The sequence below is a fragment of the Punica granatum genome, chromosome 1 (genome assembly GCF_007655135.1).
Source record: "Punica granatum isolate Tunisia-2019 chromosome 1, ASM765513v2, whole genome shotgun sequence".
Lineage (NCBI taxonomy): Eukaryota > Viridiplantae > Streptophyta > Magnoliopsida > Myrtales > Lythraceae > Punica > Punica granatum.
Window position 1 is genome coordinate 53,008,618 of NC_045127.1, and position 25,152 is coordinate 53,033,769.

General features: G+C 40.0%; 3 protein-coding genes across 3 annotated transcripts; 1 reads left to right on the forward strand and 2 right to left on the reverse strand.

Annotated features, from left to right (window-relative positions):
* Nucleotides 1-182: 182 nt before the first annotated feature.
* Nucleotides 183-4,158, reverse strand: LOC116213387 (probable 1-deoxy-D-xylulose-5-phosphate synthase 2, chloroplastic). Its single transcript, XM_031548286.1, has 10 exons — nucleotides 3,960-4,158; nucleotides 3,543-3,725; nucleotides 3,178-3,342; nucleotides 2,941-3,091; nucleotides 2,395-2,666; nucleotides 2,028-2,301; nucleotides 1,640-1,947; nucleotides 1,229-1,510; nucleotides 771-1,055; nucleotides 183-658 (listed from the first exon to the last, which is right to left on the reverse strand). Exons 1-10 carry the CDS (start codon nucleotides 4,053-4,055, stop codon nucleotides 509-511), a joined length of 2,166 nt encoding a protein of 721 aa, XP_031404146.1. The 5' UTR covers nucleotides 4,056-4,158; the 3' UTR covers nucleotides 183-508.
* Nucleotides 4,159-10,102: 5,944 nt separating this feature from the next.
* On the reverse strand, nucleotides 10,103-18,134 carry LOC116195646 (methylmalonate-semialdehyde dehydrogenase [acylating], mitochondrial-like). Its single transcript, XM_031524940.1, has 19 exons — nucleotides 17,503-18,134; nucleotides 17,034-17,128; nucleotides 16,804-16,878; nucleotides 16,550-16,711; nucleotides 16,348-16,426; nucleotides 16,107-16,261; nucleotides 15,761-15,824; nucleotides 15,039-15,118; nucleotides 14,250-14,315; nucleotides 13,554-13,604; nucleotides 13,298-13,449; nucleotides 12,791-12,881; nucleotides 12,504-12,584; nucleotides 12,020-12,097; nucleotides 11,873-11,908; nucleotides 11,704-11,747; nucleotides 11,412-11,490; nucleotides 11,167-11,239; nucleotides 10,103-11,076 (listed from the first exon to the last, which is right to left on the reverse strand). The coding sequence occupies exons 1-19, from the start codon at nucleotides 18,041-18,043 to the stop codon at nucleotides 10,253-10,255; spliced, it is 2,826 nt and encodes a 941-aa protein (XP_031380800.1). The 5' UTR covers nucleotides 18,044-18,134; the 3' UTR covers nucleotides 10,103-10,252.
* A 255-nt stretch (nucleotides 18,135-18,389) lies between these two features.
* Nucleotides 18,390-24,544, forward strand: LOC116195636 (kinesin-like protein KIN-14R). The gene is made up of 18 exons (XM_031524928.1): nucleotides 18,390-18,730; nucleotides 19,047-19,345; nucleotides 19,434-19,608; nucleotides 19,966-20,036; nucleotides 20,112-20,295; nucleotides 20,724-20,833; nucleotides 20,913-21,012; nucleotides 21,106-21,192; nucleotides 21,479-21,655; nucleotides 21,755-22,028; nucleotides 22,142-22,303; nucleotides 22,379-22,632; nucleotides 22,732-22,895; nucleotides 22,974-23,225; nucleotides 23,311-23,382; nucleotides 23,463-23,537; nucleotides 23,630-23,698; nucleotides 23,854-24,544. The coding sequence occupies exons 1-18, from the start codon at nucleotides 18,553-18,555 to the stop codon at nucleotides 24,325-24,327; spliced, it is 3,177 nt and encodes a 1,058-aa protein (XP_031380788.1). The 5' UTR covers nucleotides 18,390-18,552; the 3' UTR covers nucleotides 24,328-24,544.
* The last annotated feature ends 608 nt before the right edge of the window (nucleotides 24,545-25,152 follow it).

Sequence of the window (25,152 nt, forward strand, 5' to 3'; positions counted from 1 at the left end):
ATACTGCCTCAGTCTTACCGTTGGCAGTTGCAGACCCGGACCCAAGAGGTAAATTGTGTTCACCACCCAACTGCGCATAAAAGTTTGCAGTGGGCAAACCTGTTTTGTATCATCTACAGCAGACATCGGCATAGCCATGAGGAGTGGACATGCCGATCTCACTGGATATGTATATTATGGCGTAGAGAGGACATAACGATTGCATTGAATGTGTATATTATGTCGTCGTTTGTGAAAAATACCGTTCTATTTTTCGGTGTACAGTACAGGATAGAGAGTACAAAGGAACAAGGAGTCTCCTTTGGATAAATGAATTTACGATATCCAAAATTTAGTGATCTCCTTTCTCCGTTTGAACCAGTCTTCCTCGGTTGTGGATGAATCGTTTACGGAAAAACATTAGTTCCAGGGTGCGAGTTTTTTGGCAATCCTGTGCAGGGAATGGGATCACGGTAGCACCCGAGCAGAGGAAGCATCGGAGAGAAGAAATCGGCCCTTTGTTTTGTGATCATCTCTTGAACTGAAAAGCTTCCTTGGTCCGTCCCAAGAGGGATAGAACTGTCGCTGATATATGCGTCGATGTCAATCCTGCTTCTTCGAGCTGATCATTGGGTGATCCGTGCTCGATGTACCTGTCGGGCAGCACCATAGGTCTCCACTGCACAATCATTTCACTTTCGGTTAGACAAACGGAAAAACGAAAAAAAAAGAAGCCGGTTTCTGATTAATCTGTCTTGCGGAAATCATAATCAGTGAAGGGCGGGACTTGCCTTGAGGTGTCCATCAAGAAGCCCGGACAAGCTCAAGAAGTGGGCGACGTGCGAGCCGAATCCTCCGATGGAACCCTCTTCCACAGTGATCAGTATTTCATGGTGATTGGCCAGTTGCCGGATGAGCTCGGTGTCCAATGGCTTGCAAAACCTCGCATCGGCGACTGTTATGGGAACGCCTCTCAATCCGAGCATATTTGCTGCATCGAGACACTGCTGAACAGCAGAGCCGTACCCAAGAAGAGCTACTCTCGTCCCTTCCACCAAGATCCTACCCTTTCCGATCTGCATAAACGCTTATTAGTTAGGACAGTTCTAGGACTCTGTCTAATAAACCGGAAGTCATGGCACGCGCGTAAAACTTTCCTGCCTTGTCTTTCAAGACAGCGGAAGATTTTGATAAAAGGAAACTGGAAAGTATTTTATGCAGGCAAAGAGTTGTTTGGAATCACTCTAACCTCGAGCGGGCTCCCTTTGTTGTTTGGAGGCAGAGTTGCTCCAACTCCGTTACCCCTTGGAAATCTGAAGCAGCTCGGTCTGTCATCGATGGCTGCTGCAGTAGCCACCATATGCATGAGCTCAGCCTCATCTGAAGGAGCCATGACCACCATATTTGGCAAGCAAGCCATGTACGTGATATCGAATGCCCCACAATGTGTTGGCCCGTCTGCCCCGACTAGACCAGCCCGGTCCATTGCGAAGCGTACTGGCAGTTTCTGGAGGTCTACGTCGTGGACGACCTTCACAGTTGAGACAAGATGGCAATCCCGTATCACATTTTAGACTGTTTTCATTGGAGGAAACAGGGGAAATCGCTTTTGCTTTCAGCAAAGCTTGAAATAAAGAAAATTGGATAAGTTTTCGCTCACCTGATCGTACCCACGTTGCAGGAATGAGGAATAGATGGCGCAGAATGGCTTGAGACCCTCTGTGGCTAGTCCTGCTGCAAACGTGACAGCATGTTGCTCTGCAATCCCGACGTCGAAGCATCGGTCCGGGAACTTTTTCTGGAAGAAGTTGAGTCCTGTTCCACCTCCCATAGCAGCATGAATGGCCACGATCTTATCATCCACCTCGGCTTCCTTGATCAGAGACTCCGCAAAGTATCGCGTGTACGACTGGGTCGAAGATTTTGACTTGAACTGCTGGCCCGTTTTCGGGTCAAACTTCACGACTCCTGAGGAATAGCAAGTCAGAACCATTTCTCTTAAGACATATCCATAACACGACATCAGGATTATGCGCTCTTAGCCTCACCATGCATTTTATCGTCAGCAGCCTCAGCGGGTGGGTAGCCTTTCCCTTTCTCGGTGATGATGTGGATCAAAACAGGTCCTGGAGCGGGCATGGCCTTTACTTTCTCGAAAATGGTAACGAGATCTTCAACATTGTGGCCATCCACTGGGCCAATGTAGTATAGGCCGAGCTCCTCAAACAAAGTTGAGCCCGAACTGCTGATCATTCCCCTTGCATACTCATCCACTTTGGCCGCGACCTGGTGTGCCTGTCCTCCCATTTGCTTGGTGATGCTCTTCATGAAATAAACAGCCAAGTCAGGGCATGAGCCTCAGAGTGAAAAATAATAAAAAAAAGGAATAAAGCGAATAATATTACAAAAACTCACTTTTGCAGCTTCGCGGAGTTTGCGGAAGTTTGTGCTAGCTTGGAGCTTGGCGAGAGCACTGCTGAGGGCTCCGACTGGGGTTGCGGGCCCGTCCAGGGTGGCGGTGGGCAGAGAGACTTGCTTGTTGTCGTTCAGTATCACGATTAGGTTAGCATCCAAGTAACCTGCATTGTTCATAGCTTCATAGGCTTGCCCTGCAGTCATGGCTCCATCTCCGATCACGGAGATGACGTTGTTGCTCTTCCCGAGAAGATCTCTAGCCACTGCCATTCCTGTGATGATTAATTTCTATGATAAGAGACCACTCGATGATTTTTTCAGTTTAAGGGTGGTCATTTAATCCGCTTAAGTTGCCAAGATCAAAATAGCACCATATGACATGTTTCCGTTCTGAATTTTATTAATCCTAGTCCGCGAGTACTCTGCTATATTCGACTCTATAAAAATTCCATCTCTTCAGATAAAATGGCACCGGAGGCATCTAAAACTCGTTAGTCTCTCGTACGACTTTCAAGTATCTTTAGGATCTAAAGCTGATTTACATACCAAGACCGGCAGAAATGCTGGTAGAACTGTGGCCAACACCAAACGCATCGTAAGCGCTCTCATCCCTCTTGGGGAATCCCGAGAGCCCCGACGTCTTCCTGAGAGTTTGCATCTTAGACCTCCTTCCTGTCAAAATCTTATGCGGGTAGGCCTGCAAACATCGTTGTCGATCAGGAGACTGCCTTTCCCTCAAAATAAAATTCGCAATTAAATCAAAGATGTCGACAAGATTGTCACCTGATGCCCAACGTCCCATAGGATCTTGTCCTCAGGGGCATTGAAGACGTGGTGGAGAGCCACCGCGAGATCCACCACCCCCAAGCTCGAGCTGAGATGGCCTCCTGTTTTCGACACCGAGTGCACTATGTCCGCTCTCAGCTCTGCTGCTAGTTGCTCAAGATCCTAGCAGAAATTTATACAGCAATCTTGCCCATCACTTCATTTTGCACCATACCGAGAAACCAATAATAACTTGCGCCTCCATTTTACGGCTAGATAATTTCCCCAAGACTGGTCTAATCATTCTTATGTGTTCAAGTGATAAAATATGCAATAACACGATCTGTCGTGCTTAAGCTTCAATGGCAGGCGCCGTTGATTACCTGGGTCGAGAGGTTCTTCATGTGAACCGGGTAGTTGACCGTGTCAAGCAACGGGGTGGCGGGTTTGCCACTCGAGAAGTTGATCTTCCATCCGTCCTTCTCTTTCTGGATCATCATTTTCCTTTCCTCACCATCTGATGGCGATGACCTCCAACTTGCAGCTGCAGATGCTCTCAAGCAGAACTGAACACAATATTCCACCACCATTTGTCAAGAGGAATCCGATTCCGATAATGAAAACGGAACTTATCCAGCCGTAGAAAACTGACAGAAGCCATTGCCAAGCTCCCCGTTTCCTCTTTCACAAAAAAGCGCAACCGGAAAACGAAAAAAAATAGCTTGCAGATACAACCCCTCTCCCGTTCTATTTTCAAAAATACCGGAAACCGAAGGAGCAAAGCAAGTGCACGGGCTTACCTGTTTGGCGGGGATGCAGCGATCGGAGCGCGAGTCGTTTATCCGCGGGACGAGGCTATGACTGCCGGCTGCGAAGGAGGAGCCGTAAACTGCCATATTTTTTTGTGATGGCGATACTCTCACTCACTCAGGTTTCTCTCTTCTCTTGTTCCCTGAAACAAGGGAGGGAATTTGAGCACAAGGCGCCTAGTGCTGCTGGTTTGGCTTTTATAGATGGAGACGAGTACGAGGCTTGTTTGCGATATATATACATAATATTAAAATGTGACGCGGGATAGTGGAGCTCGCATACACACGTACACAAGTCACGACACAACAAAAATACATATTTTTCAAGTCAAAATTTTAACTTTACCTTTAACTCGACACACTACACAATAAAAATACACGTTTCCCAAGTCAAATTTATAATCTCAACTCATTTGTTTTTTTCCACAATCAAAATCAAAGTTACTTTAACTCTGAAACCAAACGCACCGACAGTGTCCTGTAATTGATCGATAAGTACACAGTAAGTCGGGTTGATGAAAATTCGAAACGTTACAAGGACCGGACACCCCGAAGCTAATGGATGCAATCCTAATGGTGTGTTTGGTTTTAGAGTTAAAGTAGAGTTGAGTTTTGATTTTAATTGACTTGTAATGATTGTATTGTTGAATTATGAGAAAAAATATGAAAAAGTAATGAATAGTTGAGAAAATTTAATATTAAAAATAGAATTGAATATAATGGAGTTGTATGTTGGTTTATATATGAGACCCACCTTTTTGAATTGAAAGAGTTTGATTTTTGTTATGTAGTGTGTAGAGTTAAAATTAGAGTTAAAATGTTAAAATTAAATTGTAAAATCCAATAGGGTGTAAATACTCTTATTTCATGATAATACCAGTTATTGCAAATGAGTAGGTAAAAGAAGATAATCATGAAAAACTAACAATGTTAAATTATCTTTTATTGCAAATGAGTAGGTAAAAGAAGATAATCATGAAAAACTAACTAATGTTAAATTATCTTATAATTGCCATGTCGGGGGCAGAAATTTGTGGGATTTATTCCTGTTTTGGCACAGACTCCACGTCTTTCGCCCACTTGCCATTTACGAGAGGGTGAAAAAGGAAAGTGGGTTGTTCAATTTATATTTTAAACTAAAATAAAATCCTCTAGAATTTTTTAAATGTGAATGAATTGAAGTGAAAACATATATCAAAATATGGTCACCTTTTTTAATGAGATGTTTCAGAATCTCGAGTGGACGAGGTTGTCCGCTCGTCGGGCCTGAATCGCATCAATTCGTTAACGGAGTTAAGATGCCTCAGTTTGGCAGGTACCGCCCCGACCCGACAATAAAGAATGAAAGGGCGAAGGGAAAACAAATTTGTATGGAACCAAAAAAAAAACGATTTTTATGTACTAATATGAATTAATTCAAGTGGTTTAATACATTTTTTTTCTTAAGATCATATTTGAGTATTATGAAATATGCAAATTCATGAAAAGGAAAATTTACTTTTTTAGTGGATCGATTTGGATACGTTTAACTTTATGCGTACCGAGAAAAGAAAAGACCTTTGTATATGTGCACTTCCCACTACGTCCTAGTGTACGCCTATCCTTTGCCGATATATGCATAAAAAACATAACAATATTATCATGTTACATTTTTTTTTTCTTTGCTCGAATATTATATTGTGGTATATACTTTTTATATTGTATGTGTTTTATATGGATATCCAGCATGGGACCTTGGCGTTTTCTTGTATGTATCTTATCACGATTTAAATCAGTCGAACGTAAGAACCAACGGCGAGCCGATGATGCAATCCGTAGCCGACCTTGCTTTCTGGACCAAATCGAGATTAATGAGGCCGAAAAATTTATGTGTGGGACACATTTGATGATGTAATTGTGGGTGGGAGCACCTGGACATGGATCTAACGCACAAGGAGAAGGATCGAGCAGCAATGCTAAAATCCAAAACATATTCATCACTCATGCAACACACACACACATATATATGTACATGCACCAACTTTATTAACATCCATAATATATACATTCATATATATATATATATATATATATATATTTATACGTAACTTTTATCTATAGTCAGAAAAATGATATATAATATGACTATATGTATAAATGCTCACCTATCAGAGATGACCTTTGTAAGCATATATATGTGCTATAATGGCCCGTTTAAGATAATCCCAGAAACTGTTTCGTTTCCTGTGTCTGAATGAAAAACTATCGGTTCGTTTGGTTTCAAAGTATGATTTTTAAAATTCTACTTTAACTTAATTCTATCCACAACAAAATAAAATAATTCATACAAAATCAAAGGGAGGACCCATTTATACAACTCTTTTTCCACAACAAAACAAAATAACTCATACAAAGTCAAAGGGTACACCTTATTTATACCACTATTTTTCCACAACAAAATAAAATAACTCATACAAAATCAAATGGTGAGCCCTATTTATACCACTCTTTTTTCAAAATCAAAATCTGATTTTAAATCATACTTTAAAACCGAACGCAACATAAATAAAATATTCTGATTGAAGAAATTCCATTTCCCAAATGATCAAACGGGGCCAAAAGATCTTGATGAGTTCCCTCTGATTTAGCATGAAATAGAAGAATCCTCTTGCATGAGCTTTGATAATTTCGCGGCCGTATGGATTTAGGCTACCGTCCATGCACTGGACCGTAGAATTTCCACAGATTTATCGACTGCGAATGTAGCTGCTCAGGGCATTGAACACGATTCTCATGAAGCAACGTTTGATTTATCGGGATTAATTTATATATAATTCAAACAAGTTCACGTGCAGAGTGTTCCTTCGACTGATAAGGACAATCAATAATTCAGCTATGTAAAGACATTACAAATATAGAAAAAAAAAAGAGATTGGTGAAGTGACACGCTTTCCATCTGTGACTAGAAAGTTCTAACTTCGATTTTTACGAGTAGCACTCTTTGCATCTCGTTTTAGATTTATATATATAGTTTGTAAAAGAAAAAATAAAGTACAATAAATTAATCTAGTAATTGAAATTGAAAATGATAGTATTTTACATGTGAGATTATTTCATTATTATAGTTATTTTTTGTTTATATTTCATTATTATAGTTGAAAAAGATAAAATTAGAGGTTTGTCTTTTCTAAGGTTGAGTGACCGAACCTCCTGTCTATTTTTTTTTTCATTTTATGTTATGCAAAAACATTTAACTAAAATGCGAAAAGTTTTTGTTCAATAAATCGGTACGAAACATTTGAATTAAAGTGCGTAAATATGGAATAAAAAAGTAAAAGCTTTTCACAATACTGGTAAGCCTTCGTGAATTATTGTCCTAGCAAACAGTTCTCAATTAAAGTCCTCACAGCAGATTCAAATAATTAGCCTGAACCACAGTAGCAATAAAGTTCAGCTAATTTCGCCAAAATGAAAAAAGAAGAAGAAGGCTGGACTATCATTATCGTCTTGTACTTATTCATTAATAACCGTTTTTTATTATGATATAATTATTTTCTTTGACAATGACCACAATTATATATTATATTATAATTATTTTTACTATCATTATTCTATTCAGCTCAACATTTGACAACTAATCGAAATTGCCATTTTTAATGAAAATTATATCTCGCGTGGCAATTATAACTTTTCAATAGAATAGATAATTCTTCAAACCCATAACATAATAGGGCTAAGGAAACTATTTAAATGCTCAATAAATGGGCATAGCTATTGAAGAGATTCAATAGCATAGGAAAACAACTAGATCCTAATGTGGTGGAATGATCCTATGAATAAATTTAATATAAATAATGATAAATTGTACTGGTGGTCTAAAAAGTTTTATAAATGTTTCAATAAATAAATTTTTTTGCTACTTGATGGTACAAAATGTTTCAAAGTTATTTCAGTACAGTACAAATCGTCATCTCACCATTGACGCCATCAAGCCAACGCTGATGGTGCAAAATCGATTTTTGTGGGACGTTACATGACGGTGCAAAATGTTTTGAAATTGTAATTTAATAGTACAAAATGTTTTACGTAAGTTACATGATGGTGCAAAATTTACAGATCTTGTAAAGGACGGCTTGACGGCGTCAATGACGAGATGACGGTTTGTACTATACTGAAATAACTTTGAAACATTTTGTACCATCGAGTAGAAAAAAAAACTTTTTGTACCATATTGAAATATTTGTAAAACTTTTTGAATCACCAGTGTAATTTACCCTATAAATAAAAGGATAACATGTTGAATGTGGAAAAAAAAAAAAAGACCAATGAAAGAAAGAGTTATTGTAACTCCAGTCAATGAAATTGAAGTAACAAATATGTTATGAGCCTCATAAAAACGAATAAAATATCTATCTTCATGTCTGCATGAGAAGGAAAAACCACAGTCGGGTCTGATTCTCTGTATAAGATGATCAAATTTATATACATAATTGTTTCCTTAGTAATTATTTTAAAAAATTCCTATCTATTAAGTATTGCATTATAATTATTGTTTACGTAATATTACAATATATATCTAAACAACGGGTCAAATTTCACTACATGATTCAAATGCCCTTATTAGACTATATTTCCCTAAATATGTCCTTATAGGAAATACACACATATATATATGTATGTATGTATGCTGGCGAGATAAGAACCTTTCTGTAATGGAATCTTTTCCCTTTATCAAAGCCGAAGATGCTTGCTGACCTGTTTTGTTGCCCCACGACAATTTGGCCAATCAGCAAGACAAACATTATATGTTCACATTGTAACTTCAGCCTAGTACAATTATTTTTCACGATGTTTCCAGTTCTATCATACGGCTGTACGAAACACGATCGCTGAATTTCAACGTAGAACCAGAGCTCGACTATGAAAGCGATAGCTCAATTAGCCTCTAATTATAATACTACAAGTTTTTGCGTTTCCATTAGAGTACTTGATTGTGTTCTTTTATCTATTGTTCCCTTGTTCATCTGGCCATAAAACATTGTCCCGAGTCATCGAGCAGCCAGTCGACCATTCCCTCAGATCGGCTCGTTTGCGATGATTGTTGATACATATAAGGCCGTGTTAGGCCCTTCTCACCCTTCTCAGCCCATAGTAGTTAATTGGGCCTGCCAAGAAGATCCATGACCTGACCCTGCAATTTCCATCTTTGTTTCCGTGGCTAAAGAAATGGAGAGACAAGCGATATAGTGAGGACCGGCCTAGCTAAGAATCGGGCACCAAATACGCGTAGTATTACCTTGGTAGAGGCGGGGCGACGCCCCATAGACAAGATTAAACTACAAAGAGGTGGAATACAGAGACTGCCGAAATATATTCTCTTAAGTAGAAAATATAAAATATAAAGACCCAATGAGAGATTTCGAAACTTTCGAACAAGTCAATCTATATAAAAATTGTTGTCCCTAAAAGGTGTGAAACAGAAGAAACCAGTAGCCGAATCGAAGGAGAGTGATGTCTCCCTGCCCTTAAACTTGGTGCTGTACTACATCCAAGTCTACTTTTGCGATGATTCTTCTAAAGCCCAGGCTAGTTCAAGATCAGGTTTTGACTCCCCCACAGAACAGCCAATTACTGTTGTGGCATATCCAACGTTTTAAACAAACCCACCGAACCAATGTCCGTCCATGTCCCGAATCAGCCAACCAGCTCCCAGCGGCCCCAGATTACCTCGAGAAGCCCCGTCTGTGTTGATTAAGTTTAACCTAATTTCTCGGAGGACGAAGCCATCGAACCCATCTTTCTGATGGCCAAGAGAAGCTCGACTCGAAGAGAGCCTTGTTTCACCAAGCCTGTAAGAGCCAGCAACCTACTCCGAAAATCATAGTCCACGGTAATATAAGCTGCCTCCGGATCTCATGAAGACATGAACCACTGGACAATCTCTAAGCACATGTAAGATTCGTCTTCTTTGTTTGCAGTAATTACTGACCGTCCTTAAGAGGAATGGATTCAGAGCGTGCCCACGAGTTCGGGAATTTCTTGAATGCGTGACTTTTATTACTCGATGAACGATGTACACACATGATCATCTGATGCCTAGGCAATATAAGTGATTTGCCTACTCATCCAACCAACCTACGGGAGTCTCACTTCGGTATTTTGATGAGGCTTTCAATACCTCTCAAGAAAGAATATAATGTAAGCCGTGACTTTCGAACGATCAATCTTCTTGCTAGTGAAATAAAGGAAAGCCTGTCAGTACAACTATTTAGCTCTTCCTTAATTATATACAATCCTTTCAAGAGTCAGCTAGGAAACTCATCCATCGGGATTATCGAGTTTTGAGGGTACAACCTTTGTGAAGTCGAAGGCATATGCAGCCTTTCCGACAACAAAGGCAGCATCCCCGGGTTTCTTTGAATCAAAGAAGGCAGATACATCCTCTCAGAACTTGAAGCTATCCCATCGATTCCACTTAAAGCCACGTCACTGCACATTCCATCCAGGGAAACTGATTGGAAAGAAATGGCCTCATTCCTCCGAGATGTCGAGGCCATATATGATCTCCCGGAGACTGGAAAATTTGTATCCTCGGTAGTCCTCCTTTGCAACGCTTGACTGGCACTCTGATTCAAAGGACTAAAAGTCGTCAGCATATATGCCCTCTCAGAACCGGAACTCTCTGCTGCCATCATAGAACCTGGACTGTTGCTATTACCGACTGTTGGCAAATAAGGAACATGTGTTCTATCAGATTCAGTCCCATGTAGGGTAGTTGTGATCTGACTCACGAGTTCTCCTCGGGTTTGCAGGTCTCTTTCCCGTTCGGGTGGTACAAGCCCATCCATGGATGGAGCAGTGTTTGGGACTCTCCAATTCGGTAAATAGTCTCTGTCTGGTGTTGGAGAACTCAGGGAATCTCTATCATCAGATGCCGTTCCTGTCACTGGTGATCCTTGACTAGGAGGTGACTCATTTTCTGATGTTGACTGCAGTTCTGATGCTCCTTGTGCTGACAAACTAATTTCAGCTGATGGAGGGCTCATCAGCAGCATTGGTCGTAAACTTAGATCTTTCCACTGTTGAGCTACTAACTTGGTCTGGGTGTAAAATTGTACACTTTCCTTCACTGGTGATCACAAATGCAGGAAAGGGATGGAATTAAAATGGATATTTACTGTACACTAACCAGAAAACAGATGAATAATGAGAGACTCACCAGTAAGAGATGATTTCGACCCGTTCAATGAGAAAAATGGCAACGCAAATGGTGGAGCGGTGTTGATACCAACCTTTCAGGAAACCACATCATGTCAGCGCACGAATTATACAATATAAAGATCCACGGACAGACAGAGATACACACGAGTAGGAGGTGCCATGATCTGAAATCATAGCCTATCATTTTATACTGCAATAAACAACTGTCTCTCGTGCCTGTCATTTTAGATGTTGTATACTCACCAGACCAGTCTGAATGTCATTTTGGAAGTTCCTTGCAGTGACCCCAGATGTCGTGAATAAAGCAGCTCCAATAGCATGCCTGTCTCAAAAGACGACATAAACAGAGATATCAGCTAATATCACAGGAAAGGAAAAAAGAAAACCATAGCATTTGTATGTTCCATACAATTAAAAATGATGGGGATATACAGAACAGTCAAAGCGTATTTTATAATCCCATGAGAAAGAGAACTTGAGAAGGCATCGCAGACAGTAAATAGTCGCCGATGCAAAAATAAAAAAGAGTAAGTACTTGTTTCTGTTTATAATTGTCACGGCCTCCTCTAGGCTTCCGACCTGTTTGATTTGCAACGGAAAATTGGAGGAAACAAAATTAAGAGTCAGCAAACAGATACAATCGCCAAACTTTAGACATGAGAATGTAGGAAATGACATTTAAGGGGGGAAAGAAATGGACATACCTGCATACAAAGGAGAACCGGTCCAGAAATTTCTTCCTGTCCAGTGACAAAAGTATTTTCGATAAAAATACTCAGAGTGAACTCCTCTGACCAATGGAAAAGGTCCGTTCCTTTGTAACTCATAAATTCAAAAAATGATCAACAAACCTTATAGCAGTCCATCCTGGTAGTGACATCACATAGTATTGTTGGGCCAATAAAATTTCCACTCTCGTACCTTGGGACCTGTGGAGAACCAAAATTATAGAATAACATTATATCAAAGATCTACAAATTGGATGAGTGATTCATTCATAAAGAGAATTAAGCACCAAAGAGGAAGTAAAAAATGAACTTCTGGATTCCAGCATGATGGGATTGAATTCTTTCGGAAGATTGCAAAGTTATCTACACCCAACAAGTGGAGTTTCAATCCAATGGGAGACAGATGAGGGGTTCAACAGGCTTAAACCCAGAACCTGCTGCTTTCATGCCACATTATTAAAAGTTCAACTCATCAGAGACATGGGGGCATAGGTTTGGTGTTATCCCTATCACTTGATGTTATGACAAGATATCTGACTTTCAAACTGAATAATGGAAATGAAATATTATTTAACATAAACTAGGGACAAGTTCAAAAGCAATGTACCATAATATTCCTCCCATCAAGTACAAGTCTAGCTCCACTCTCTACAGCCATGTCAACCAGAGTGCATGTCCGATCCTTTACCTGTAAAATCAGGCCAGATTCGAGAATATCCGTGAGAATTACACAAGGCAACATGAACAATCACATGAAGGAAAAGGCTATATCTGAAGGAGTTGCCAACACCAATAGGAAAGTTTTGCATTAATATCCAACAAAAATGCCCAGAGCTGACTAGAAGATAGTGTAATCTCTCAACATATCAGTATATATTTAGAAATATATTTCACCTCTCTGCTGATTACTGGACCCAGGTCAGCACCAGGATTTGTTCCTTCATTAACTTTAAGGGCTTTAGCACGTGCCACTAGTTCTTTCTCCCTGCGGTGGAGACAGATGTCAACAGCTAGATTCAAACCCCTGGAGATAATCTTTGAAAAGGGTCCAAATAATACATAGCTGGGCAAAAGGGTAGTGAAAGTTCTGTTCAGGCATTTATCAGGTTGAATTCTATATTTCCTCTAGAATGCCATTCCTGTTTAACTGCTTCTACACATCATCATGGAGTTGCAGACACTACTGGGATGTACCAGAAGAAGTGAAGGGAGCCACTCTATCTTTTAAAAACATACAGCAATTTGCTCTTGCTAGAGAGCAAACTTATGAATTAAAGGTTGACCATGAACACTAGTTAACTAAATGGGGGAAATGAGATAACAAACATCAAGGTACTTCTACAAGAGGAAAGACTTTAAGCAATTAATGTCAGAAGGGTACAAAAATATTTTAGCTCTCACCATGGTACTAAACCACCAACAAAGATGGCTATACTAAGAGCCATGCCCTGCTGCCCGGCAGCACCAATACCTTTTGGAACCAAAGCATCCATGGTCGCATCCAAGTTTGCATCAGGCAAAATAATTGCATAACTTTTGCCTCCAAAATTAGCCTGGAACAGCGAAAAATTAATTTCAACCACCCATCCACTAGGTCTAGTAACGAATAACGATATAAAGCTAGAGAGATTAAGCATGGGTCAGGGCATTATGTTACCTGAACACGTTTCCCTTGAACAGCGGCCCTAGTGCAGATATGCATGCCAACCTTTAAAGTAGGGCAATGAATGTAAAAATAACATCATCAATAGCATGTGTAAGCAGAGAAACCATTCCAACGTGCTATTAGCTGCCTTAAAAACTTAAAGATAGAGAATGGAGGCTTAGAGAATGATCTTCCGATTTTTAAATTAAACAGCAACTCAATTAGTTACTCAGTTGAAGGATTAGAAGCATATTTCATATGCTGTCAAGAAAAAGAATAGCAACAGAACAGTGAGGTAAGAAAGGTGAATATTATGATCTTAAATTTGAATTGTCAGAGAGAAAGATATCTAGAAGGAAGGAGGAATTTTATGTTCAATTCGAGCACCATAAAATTTGAAGAGTGCCCCAAGTTTTGAACCACTGGACGAGAACTGGCCTATCGCTGCCAATATCCCTGCAATGAAGTCTAAATGTGCAACTAACTAATCTGCAAGATAATGCATTTAGTTGTCATAGCTAAGAAGCGCCAATATATGTGTATATATATAAAATCATATGCCCATTGCATAGAGATGAAGTAGACTTCAATTTTACATAATTGCATCCATGAGGTAAGAGGCATATCAATCAACTTTCAAGCATTAAGCGGAAGTGATAGGATAGAAGCTGAAAGCAAGCAATTCCAAGCTATGAGGAAAACACTTACTGCACTTGAAGAAGTGAAAGAGAGAGCTTTTACATCTTCATCATCACACATATGGTTAATTATGTCCTGATTCAAAGGATGTGGTTATCAAAGATATTATTAACACAGAATGCACAACATCTAATTTTATTCTGAAAAATTTAAACAATTTCTACAAGCACAGCAACTTTATGTACTACAAGGGGATCAGAAGTCATAGAACTTTCTAAGTAACAAACGGAAGTTGGCATTCAAATAGGATGGAGGATCCGGTTCTGGCAAAAGGTAAATCCAATTATTTGCTTAGGTCAACTAAATTATCCCAGAGAGGATCAGAACTGAAAAGACTAAATAGGGCCAGAAGGATTTCTCATGAGGAAAATATAATGCAGAGCTAAAAGGTTTGGGGGAATTAGTGCAAACTATGGTACAGTAACACAGAGTTATTTAAATTACCCAGGGAGGAAGTCCTATGTCCATAATTTATCATGTTGGAGATGATACCTGACTCTTTTCATTATTTAATATAAGTGAATGGATGAAGAGGGTCAGAAGATAATCCATCCATGTGTCAGTTTTTTAACATTATTCTGGTGTGCAAACCGGAATAATGTTCTTTCAACATAACTAGACTTGCTGATGGTCGAACTAAGAACCAAGTATCAACACTAACTTCCACAAATTTAAATGGATATACCTTTACGGTGAAACAATTGAACATGATTGAACAAATACCTAATAGTGGGTTGAAAATTTTCATGTTGAAGAGCCAAAAAAGAAAAAAAGAAAAAATGAAAAAGTCACCCGTACATCTGTTCCATGAATAATATTCAAGACGCCATCAGGCAAACCAGCCTCCTTTGCTAACTCTGCCAGCACCATAGAAACTCCTGAAAGTATATGAAAAGGTCAAACTAGGCACTCTACCCTTTCAGTGCTAAGGGATTAACTTCATGAAAGTGTATTTTTCACCAATGTAAAAGATTAAAAGAAAAGATAAAGAGGCGATTGTGGCATTTTAGGTAGTCATGATAGGATCAATTGGACCAAATATGTAGATAAATTAAAATCAAAACACGAAGCACAATAATTCATCATTCTATGCTGACATATATAATTTAATTCACATTCAAATCAAGGCATACAAGTATGAACAGTAAATCATTGTAGAAGAAAAAAATTATTGTCATCTCTCTATAGGTTATTCATCAATCCAACTCCAAATTTTCATCCCAATTCTTTAGCAAGGCAGATTGAACCTGGTGCACCTTGGCCTAACGACCTTTGAATAACAAGTACTAAATTCATGACTCAAACATTCCTTAGGATCTACCAAGAGAAGCTTGCACAATTTGCCCAAGATATTAAGCATCTTTAGGGCTCTAACAAGTAAAATGTGATATCATGCTATATACAAGGGTGCACATACCATAAAATTGCCAGAGTCAAACCTTGTCATTAATTTGACTCACACTATATATGCATATGTATGTGTATACATATGATATTGAGCTAGAAAGGATGCAAATCACCTGGATTCTTTTCACAGGTCTTAAGAACAAAAGTATTGCCACATGTAACAGCAATGGGGAACATCTGCACTAGCACATGGATTTTGTTTATGATGTTGAAAAGCTAAAGAAGATTCTATTTAAGTAAATACAAACAACTTAAATTGAACAATAAAGACCATAATTATCTCAAAAGGGATTAGCTGTACACATCACTCCACAATATTATGCTCTGTATAACTACTAACAAATTTCCAAAGAATCGAAAAGCTTAACCTGATGATGGAGGCCTGGTGTATGAAGAAAAAAGTTATTGTAAAAGGCAAATAAGGTATATGAAACGGAGAAGTTTATTCACCGAACATACCCACAAGGGAACAGTTGCTGGGAAATTAGAGAGGCATATGCCAGCACAGACACCAAGCGGTTCTGTAATACAAATAGTATCGACTGACTTAGATGCATTAGGAACATACTCTCTGGCATGCAAAGTTGCCATTCCACAAGTTTGTTCGACTGCCTCTGCAACAAAATGGTGCAAGGAGCTCAAATTCAATCAGTCAATTCATGAACAGAAGAAATGCTTCACGAAACCTTCGATGACCAACCTAAACCCAGCAGCACGTCTGCTTCAGCAGCCTTCAATGTCTTACCCTGCTCTTCTGTAATAACCATTGCAAGCTTATCCTGGCAAACCAATGGTCATGAACTTGGACATTAGATCTATTATAAGTTCAGCATTTTTTTTAAAATATAGATGAAATAAAAGTTCAGCAAGTTGAGTTTATAAATTCATATTTTACTACTTACAGTATTGCGGCAAATGAGATCATGAAGTTTAAAGATGATGCTCTGACGGGTGGCTGCAGGTGTATTTTTCCAAGAAGGAAATGCTTGCTGGGCAGCATTGACTGCAGCTTTGAATTCTTCATCCGTTGTCATAGGAAATTGGCTGACCACCTCTTGAGTTTCCTAAATTTTGATAGATATATGTTTTAATGTAAGGACTTATAGAGGACTTATGTAAGCTGCTGAACTAATAAGTACAGAAAGGGTATGCCTACCGGATTTATGACATCAACCACTTCACTCCCCTGTGACTCCAAAAACTTCCCTCCAATAAAATTTGGAACCTTCACCTACATGAGAAATCAAATGATATTAAAGCCGTCTTGAAACAACTCGCACACAACAGCATCCACTACAAACTATAAGAATAAATCAATAATAAATGGACAAGCCGACACCCAAAGAGAACAAGCTATCACATTGCAAATTTCACTTCAAGCACTACCGGGTGGCCATTTTCCTTTCTCAACACTCCAGCTGGCATCGAACTTGCATCCATATGAAGAGTTCGGCCAGGTCTCCACGACTTCAAACTCTTCTCTGCGAGAGACAACTTGTTGAATCAGTTGTTTGATTCATGATAGAAGAGAGAAAAGAATAAAAGAAAAGAATGAACTAAACATCAACTCAATATCAATCTTTCGCCGACACCACAACAATCAAGCTTTCATCTTTTTCTTTCCATAATACGAACCAGCCCAACTTCACACACTAAAGTTCCTCTAGGATAATTCAATATTGTAAAGCACTCTTTTATCGCAAGTTTATGTAGAAAACACGGACAATCAAGCAATAAGGACTGATTATACCAACAACATTACACATTTCCAAGTCGTACATCCATCAATTACATGATCAAGCAATGAGCATCATGTCCTCTTTATATTCGAGAAAAGCTCTGTGTGGAGCTTAACCTGGCACATTTCCTTGACGAATCTTAGCTTTGAGATTATACAGATGCCTCGGCGTGGAGTGCAGCGCCGGGTTTCTCTGCTTCAGAGCCCTGAGCACCTGGCTAGGCTTCACTCCAGCTTCAGTCATCAACTTTATCTGCCTGACCTCTTCTTCGGTGAAACGCCGACTATACGGATGCTCGGACATGTCCTTCAGAGGTTCATGATTGTGATCGCCATTCTTTATGGTGAGCGTCCAGACTTCATCCTCCTTCTTACCAATAGCCTCAAACGGGCAGTTGATCAGCCGCGACATCGCCTTCCTCTTCCGCTTAGCTTCTTCGATCTTCCGGCGGTTGCGATAAACACCGCCACGGTCGCAACCGAGGATCACTCTCCGGTCTCTCCTAGACTTTTTGATGGTCACCACGTATCCTTGGGCAGCGCCGAAATCACGGACGTAGTTGATGAGGTCTTCCCGGTCGTGGAAGGTTCTGGGCTCAGGAGGCAGCATCATCTTCGTCAGCCTAGTGAGCTCTGCTTGACCTTGAGCTTCCATCATTATGAGGTAGCAGAGCTTCAACAATGGAGCTGAACAGCAGATGTCACAGAGACGGAGAAGGAGCTGCCCGTCGCTATATTCACGATTCCGATTCCGGCTCTCCGGAATTCCTATTCCGGCCCTTTGGAATTCCGAATTCTGGGCCCAAGAAACTCTTCATCCAAACAAGAGGAGGGCCCAATATTGGTTCCCTAGAGGCCCAAAATCCACGCTACGAATGACCGACCCGACCCGATTTATGGAGATCCGGAAGTGCTGACGTGGACGGTTGTCGAAGGCCTGGCCTTTTTTGTTCTACTGTGCCGGACCGTTCCGGGAATATATCTAATGTCTTCTCAACGGTCACTGGATTCAAATTTGAACATAGCATCCACCCAGGATTAGGAAGCAAAGCGCGACATACCATAAAGGGGAAAAAAGGATTGATCTTTGGGATTTCGAACCCCAATTTCTCTTCCCTTGCCGCTCTTTCTCTCTCAAGAGTTCCTGAATCTGTTCTTTTCGTCTTCATGGAGGATGTGGAGGTCGCCCCAGTTCAGGATTTCGGGCCTGAGAAGCTGGAACCGGGCTCCCAAGAAAGCCAAGATCCCCCTAGCGAGGGAACTGGAAGTTCTCCGGTGGATTTCATGCTCTGCAATCCGGGCTCGAGGCTGGTTCCTCACGGGTTTACGAGACCGCCTTCTTCGGGTGAGTGAACTCTTATGATCTTCTTGCAGTTTCCGTTGACCCGGGTGTCGGGGAAATGGAGCGGCATAGCTCAATTTTACCTTTTGGCGTGGTGTTTCTCACTGATAGGCGGGTTGCAGATTAGATGATTTCAAAGATTTAAGGGTTAACCTTTCTTGATTAATTAGGTCAAAGTTCTGAGCTAGTTATCAAGTAGGGGCGTAGCGAATATCTCAAGTTGCGCCACTGGAGGCATGTACATGGTTGTTCTGGGAGTTTGATACTTAACTCTGTTGTTTTTGTGTGACTGATTGATTCTTTATGTTTTTACCAATAGAGGAGTACATAATGTTCATAAATGCGGGAGGCGAGGCCCCGCATCAAGAGGATAACCCTCTGAAGTTTCAGGGGGACTCCTTTTATGGCGGTGGAGATGTTCTGAGCACAAACGAGTGCATAACTGATAGTGGTGACTACCCTTTCATCTATGAATCGGCACGATTTGGGAATTTCTGCTACACATTTGATAACCTTCAGCCGGGTGACTATTATGTTGACCTTCACTTTGTGGAAATCATTTTCACAAATGGGCCTACAGGGATGAGGGTTTTCAACGTGTTCATTCAGGAAGAGAAGGCAAGTTGACTTTCCAACGTACAGCAACTATTATGTTTTTCCATTGAAGGATCATCCTAGTAGTAAGGTCTTATTGCTCAAATTGCAGGTTTTGTCTGATTTCGATATTTTTCATGTCGTTGGAGCAAACAAGCCTCTTCAATTAGTTGACTCGAGGGTCTGTGTGAAGGAAGATGGTACCCTTAGGATAAGATTTGAAGGAGTTAATGGCACCCCTGTGGTTAGTGGGATTTGTATAAGGAGAGCACCGCCAAGAGTGTCTGGTATATCTTCTATTTCCTTTAGTTGATCAACTGTTGATTGTCGATGTAGTTAGTTGCAGTGCCTCTCTCTTATACATGATCTTCAAAGCCGAAACGGGACTGGCTTGTTCTGCTAGATGCAGCAGCTCAGAATCAACTTAATACAGTTAACAAATTGACCCCATGGACCTGGTCTGATCAGGCCCATTCATCACACGGATTATAGCTTTTGAAATTTATGATAATTTAGTTTTAAAATTTGATCATATGTCCAGTTAAACTCATGACTACATGATTCAGTTATGCATGATTACGTTGAAAGATGTATTTGTATGAACTGCATCATCATTATAACGGACTTGATGATTTTGTTTTAAGGTTCTCAAGAGGCAAAGGAATATGTCAAATGTGATGTCTGTATGGCCGAAATAAAAGTTCCTGCGGATCAGGTCAGTACTAGCTCTTTGGGAACTAGTTCTATAAGTTTTTGGGATATGGTCTTCACTGATCTTTTATGCTTGCAGAAGAAGATTATGCAAAAAAAATTTACAGCCAAGTATGAGAGGGACATTAAAGAGCTTTCTGTGCTGTGCAAGCAGAAGACAGATGAATGTTATGAGGCTTGGATGTCACTCAATGCAACTAATGAGCAGTTGGAGAAGGTTAGAATGGACCTCGACAATAGAACATTCGAGAAGCGTAATTTAGGTGAGTTTAGAGAGTTTTATTTCAATCCTTTTTTGAAGAGAATGAATAGCTGGTTTTGCTGTTTTAATAGTCTCATGGTCTGTTTGGAAAACCATTTACACCACATATATTTGTCGCAGATATTCCTTTTGCGTTCTAGCGTACTAGATAGATCATTGAGGTTGGCCATTTCATGAGCAAGTCTGTAACTCTGGCGCAGTGTTTAATTGTCTAGATGGATGTTAGATCTCCTTGATAAGGCCAATGGTTGTTCATAATTGGGGCTACTTTTGAGCATTTTTCCGGTCTTATATTTGTTTTGTATTTTTAATTGTTCATCCCTTGGCTAGTATTATGAGGAATAGATAATAACATATAAGTCTTAGAGGCATTTATCGATTTGTCACTTCGTTTGTCTCTGAAATCTTCATGGTTGTAAATTCTATTAGAGCAAGTTCTGGATGAACAAGGCAACAATCTGAAGAGCGTTTCTACCAAGTATGAGCATGATAAACAATTCTGGGCAACAAAAATCAGTGAATTGGACAAAAAAGTGAAGGTAGTAGTTATTAAGTTTGACACAAAGTTTGATAGCCTTGTTATATCACTGGAGTTTCTCACTATATCTTGTCATGTAGACAATGAAAAGGGAGCATTCTCAGCTTTCCCGTGAAGCACATGAATGTGCAGATTCAATTCCCGAGTTGAATAACATGGTTTCCGGAGTCCAAGCATTGGGTATGTTTGAGAAATTGCTTACTTAATACACTTATTGATGTCTATATAATTAAATTACTGGATTTCGTGGTCTAAGTTCATCATGCATTACAGTTGTCCAGTGTGAAGATCTCAAAATGAAGTACAGTGAAGAACAAACAAAGAGAAGAAAGCTCTTCAACCAACTTCAAGAGACAAAAGGCATGCGCCCTCTATAATTTATAATTCTGGATAAAATAGAATTTGATTCAGTAATTTGTGTTTTTCAGTTTTCTGTTGCATCATTAAATGTGTTTTTTTTCGGGATGTTTTTCCTTTTTAAGAAGCATTTCAGTCATTTATCCCATTGTTTCCCTACTGTGCAAGACTTATCCTGCTTGGTGTATTATCCACGTGAATATATTTTTGTTTCTCTCCCATGCTGTTATGGAAAAAATCCTGGTGGCTTATGTTTTGGCGGAAGCCTAATTTTGAGTTCAATAATCAGGAAACATTCGGGTTTTTTGCCGTTGTCGTCCATTAAGCAAGGCAGAGGTATCGGCTGGTTGTTCAGTAGTTGCAGAATTTGAATCTGCGAAAGATGGAGATCTTGGGATTCTCACAGGCAGCTCCACTAAGAAGACATTTAAATTCGACAGGGTGTTTACGCCGAAAGATGATCAAGGTCCTTGTATCTTCCCTAACTACGGAAAATACTTAACATTGCGATTCCATTACATCAATATGAGTCTTATATGGTCATTCATTTTCTCTTTTCTCACAGTCGATGTGTTTGCGGATGCTTCACCACTTGTAGTCTCTGTGTTGGATGGTTACAACGTCTGTATTTTTGCCTATGGCCAGACGGGAACTGGGAAGACATTTACGATGGAAGGCACAGAGCATAACCGAGGAGTAAACTATAGAACCCTCGAGCAACTATTTAGAACTGCCCAGGAAAGAAGTGAAACATTCACGTACAGCATATCAGTTAGCGTCCTTGAGGTCTACAACGAGCAGATACGAGACCTCTTGGCAACGTCACCAACATCAAAAAAGTAAACTATATTCTTTTTTCTCTCTGTTATTTGGTCTTAAAATTTATCTGACACTTTTTTTTTATGCGTAAAATTTATTTGATTTTAAGGAGGCTTATGATTGTTTCTACTAGGTTGGAGATTAAACAAGCATCTGAAGGATTTCACAATGTCCCTGGGATTGTAGAGGCCAAAGTTGAGAACATCAAGGAAGTATGGGATGTACTTCAAGCAGGAAGCAATGCTAGGGCTGTTGGGTCAAATAATGTCAACGAGCATAGTAGTCGATCTCACTGGTACAAAACTTTTACTTCTGACATTCTTTCTCATATGATCTTTTATGGAAAAAATCATCAGACTGTTTTTTTCAGTATGCTATGCATAATGGTGAGATCGAGAAACTTGATCTCTGGGGAGTGCACAAGGAGCAAGCTATGGCTCGTGGACTTGGCAGGCAGTGAGAGGCTTGCAAAAACCGATGTGCAGGGAGAGAGACTGAAGGAAGCTCAGAATATCAATCGGTCCCTGTCAGCACTTGGAGATGTAATTTCTGCTTTAGCAAATAAAAGCAGTCACATCCCATACAGAAACTCGAAACTGACACATCTACTTCAAGATTCTCTAGGTAAATGGAAATGCCGACTCAAAAATCTGTCATATCTTTGGCCAATATAAAATGAAGAATCTGAGTAGCCTAATTTGCTGAGATTTATTGCTTTCACAGGTGGTGACTCGAAAACTCTGATGCTTGTGCAAATTAGTCCCTCGGACAAGGATTTGGGTGAGACATTGAGTTCATTAAATTTTGCCACACGGGTTCGAGGGGTTGAATTGGGTCCTGCTAAGAAGCAAATAGATCCCAATGAGCTTCAGAAGATGAAAACAATGGTATAGTGAAACTTCGCTTGTAGTCAGTTATCATTATCAATCTGAATTATAATAACACTATGCCCTGCCCCTGTGTAGCTCGAGAAAGCAAGGCAGGAGTCCAGATCAAAGGATGAATCTCTAAGGAAGTTAGAAGAGAACATCCAAAACTTGGAGAGTAAGGCGAAAAATCGGGACCAAGTTTACAAAAACTTGCAGGAGAAAATCAAAGAACTAGAAGGTCAGCTAGAATCAAAGACCTCCTGGCAAAGCCAGTCAGAGCGACAGGCTTCGCAACTTTTAGACAAACTAAAGGCGAAGGAAGAAGTTTGCTCCACTCTTCAAGAAAAGGTTAGGGACCATCATTTCTTTGGGAGGGAAGGTTTTTATTCCTTCCCATTTTTTGTTTGACTATCACCTTTTACTTTTCTTGAAGGTGAAAGAGCTTGAGAGTAAGATTTTAGATCGTGATCGAGACCTTTTGGAGTCTGTCTCATTGCAAGAGAAGGTTAGCAAAGTGTTCCTTCAGTTGTGGTGTTATCATCGAAAACGTAAACTTAGTGAAATACTTCTTTTGTTTTTACGCAGATGAAACATCTCGAAAGCAAACATAGGGAGCAAATGCAGGAATCCGTCCATCATTCCCATGTCCTTCAAGAAAAGGTCTTTTAGCCATGTTTTAATTTTCATGCATTGAGCACTTTAGTGCTCTCTCTGCCACTTCTTTATTGTGATTCTGTACCCTGCAATTCCAGATAAGGGAGCTCGAGCAAAAACTGGCAGAGAAGGAAGAGAACTCTGAGTCCGCGTCTCTTCATCAGAAGGTAATCAATCCATTTTCGTTATCTATGCCCATATTCAGTTCGGAAATACCATAAGATAATTAGCTTGCAATTGTTGTAACATTAAATGGCTACTCTTCAATTGTCTAATTGAACAATGTATCATAATTGTAGAATTGAAATTTTTTCCTTGACAGATTAAGGAGCTTGAAGATAAGTTGAGGCAGCAGGAGCAACAGTTGCAGTGCCAAGGAGCTCGTGATTGTGATGGGGTCGTAACAGCGACACCAAACTTGGGTAAAACCTTCGCACACGACATAGTCACGACTGATATGGACTCTCATATCCTGAAGATCTCAAACTCCATAACCCGTCCGGTGAGTCATGGCTCTGTTTCTCGCGGGCATACTGGTGAAGCTGCTCTTCACGAGCAAAGGAGGAAACGAAACTCGAGAACTGGCGAGACGGAAAACTTGTTTCTGCCACCGAGCTCTCTGAGTGATAAGAGGTTCAGGAAGTCTGATCCACCGAGAGTTGCAAAGATGGTTAGACCAGTAGTAAAGCCCATTGCGACAGCTCAAGGAGCTACCACGAACACAAGGAGGGTCAGCAGAGATCAAGTTCAGGGGCAGAAGGAGAGGGACAATAAGAAGAAGATATGGTCAAGATAATTAATGAAAACGAAGAGACAGACGAATACGCTGATCGAGTGGTAACCTTCCTTGGTTTAAACTCGTAGTTCTGAATATGTTATGTATCAACCGATGCACTTTCCCTTGTGTGTATTTGTGTGTATAAACTTCAAGCTGTGGATTTTTAGCTTTTTTTTTTTGGAGTTCTTTTGAAACTGAAAGCGCTTCTTATAGCTTCGTAAATGGAACAGGTTGGCAATTTGTTTCCAAATGAGCCGGCACTTAACTCTTATCATTTTTTCCCTCCTCTTCTTTTGCCTGTACCATCTCGTATCTCAAAATCTAAAGGGTCTTAGTTTAGGTTCGAGTAAGATTGGCCTACTAAAGAGTAGCTATTAATTTATAATATATAATGGATAAAACCGTCCGAGAAATTAAGGATGCTCATGGAATTAAGCAATGTTCACGATAATCATATTGAACAAAATATCACCTAAGGTAGTGGCTCTGTGGCTGGCATGCCGAAGGAAATTCACAAGACAACCTCAGTTTCTAAGTCGGAATCTGATGTTACAACTTCCAATAAGTTTTCAGTCTTAGAGGAATCTGCTGAGTGTCAGCCTGCAAACTTGCCTCACATTTCTCCTAAAAAGGCTCATGGAGCTGTAATGGGTTTTAATGTGATGATGCAGAATATTACTCAGAATCAGAGGAAAAACAAAAGGGGTACCAGCAAGCTTAGTAGCGAAGTAACTGGGCAAGGTTCCAAGGGTAAGTCTCCACCCCCTAATCTTTCCCAACTGTTAAAGATACTTACTTGGAATGTTAGAGGCTTCAATAGGCCTCTCAAGCATAAGGAAGTAG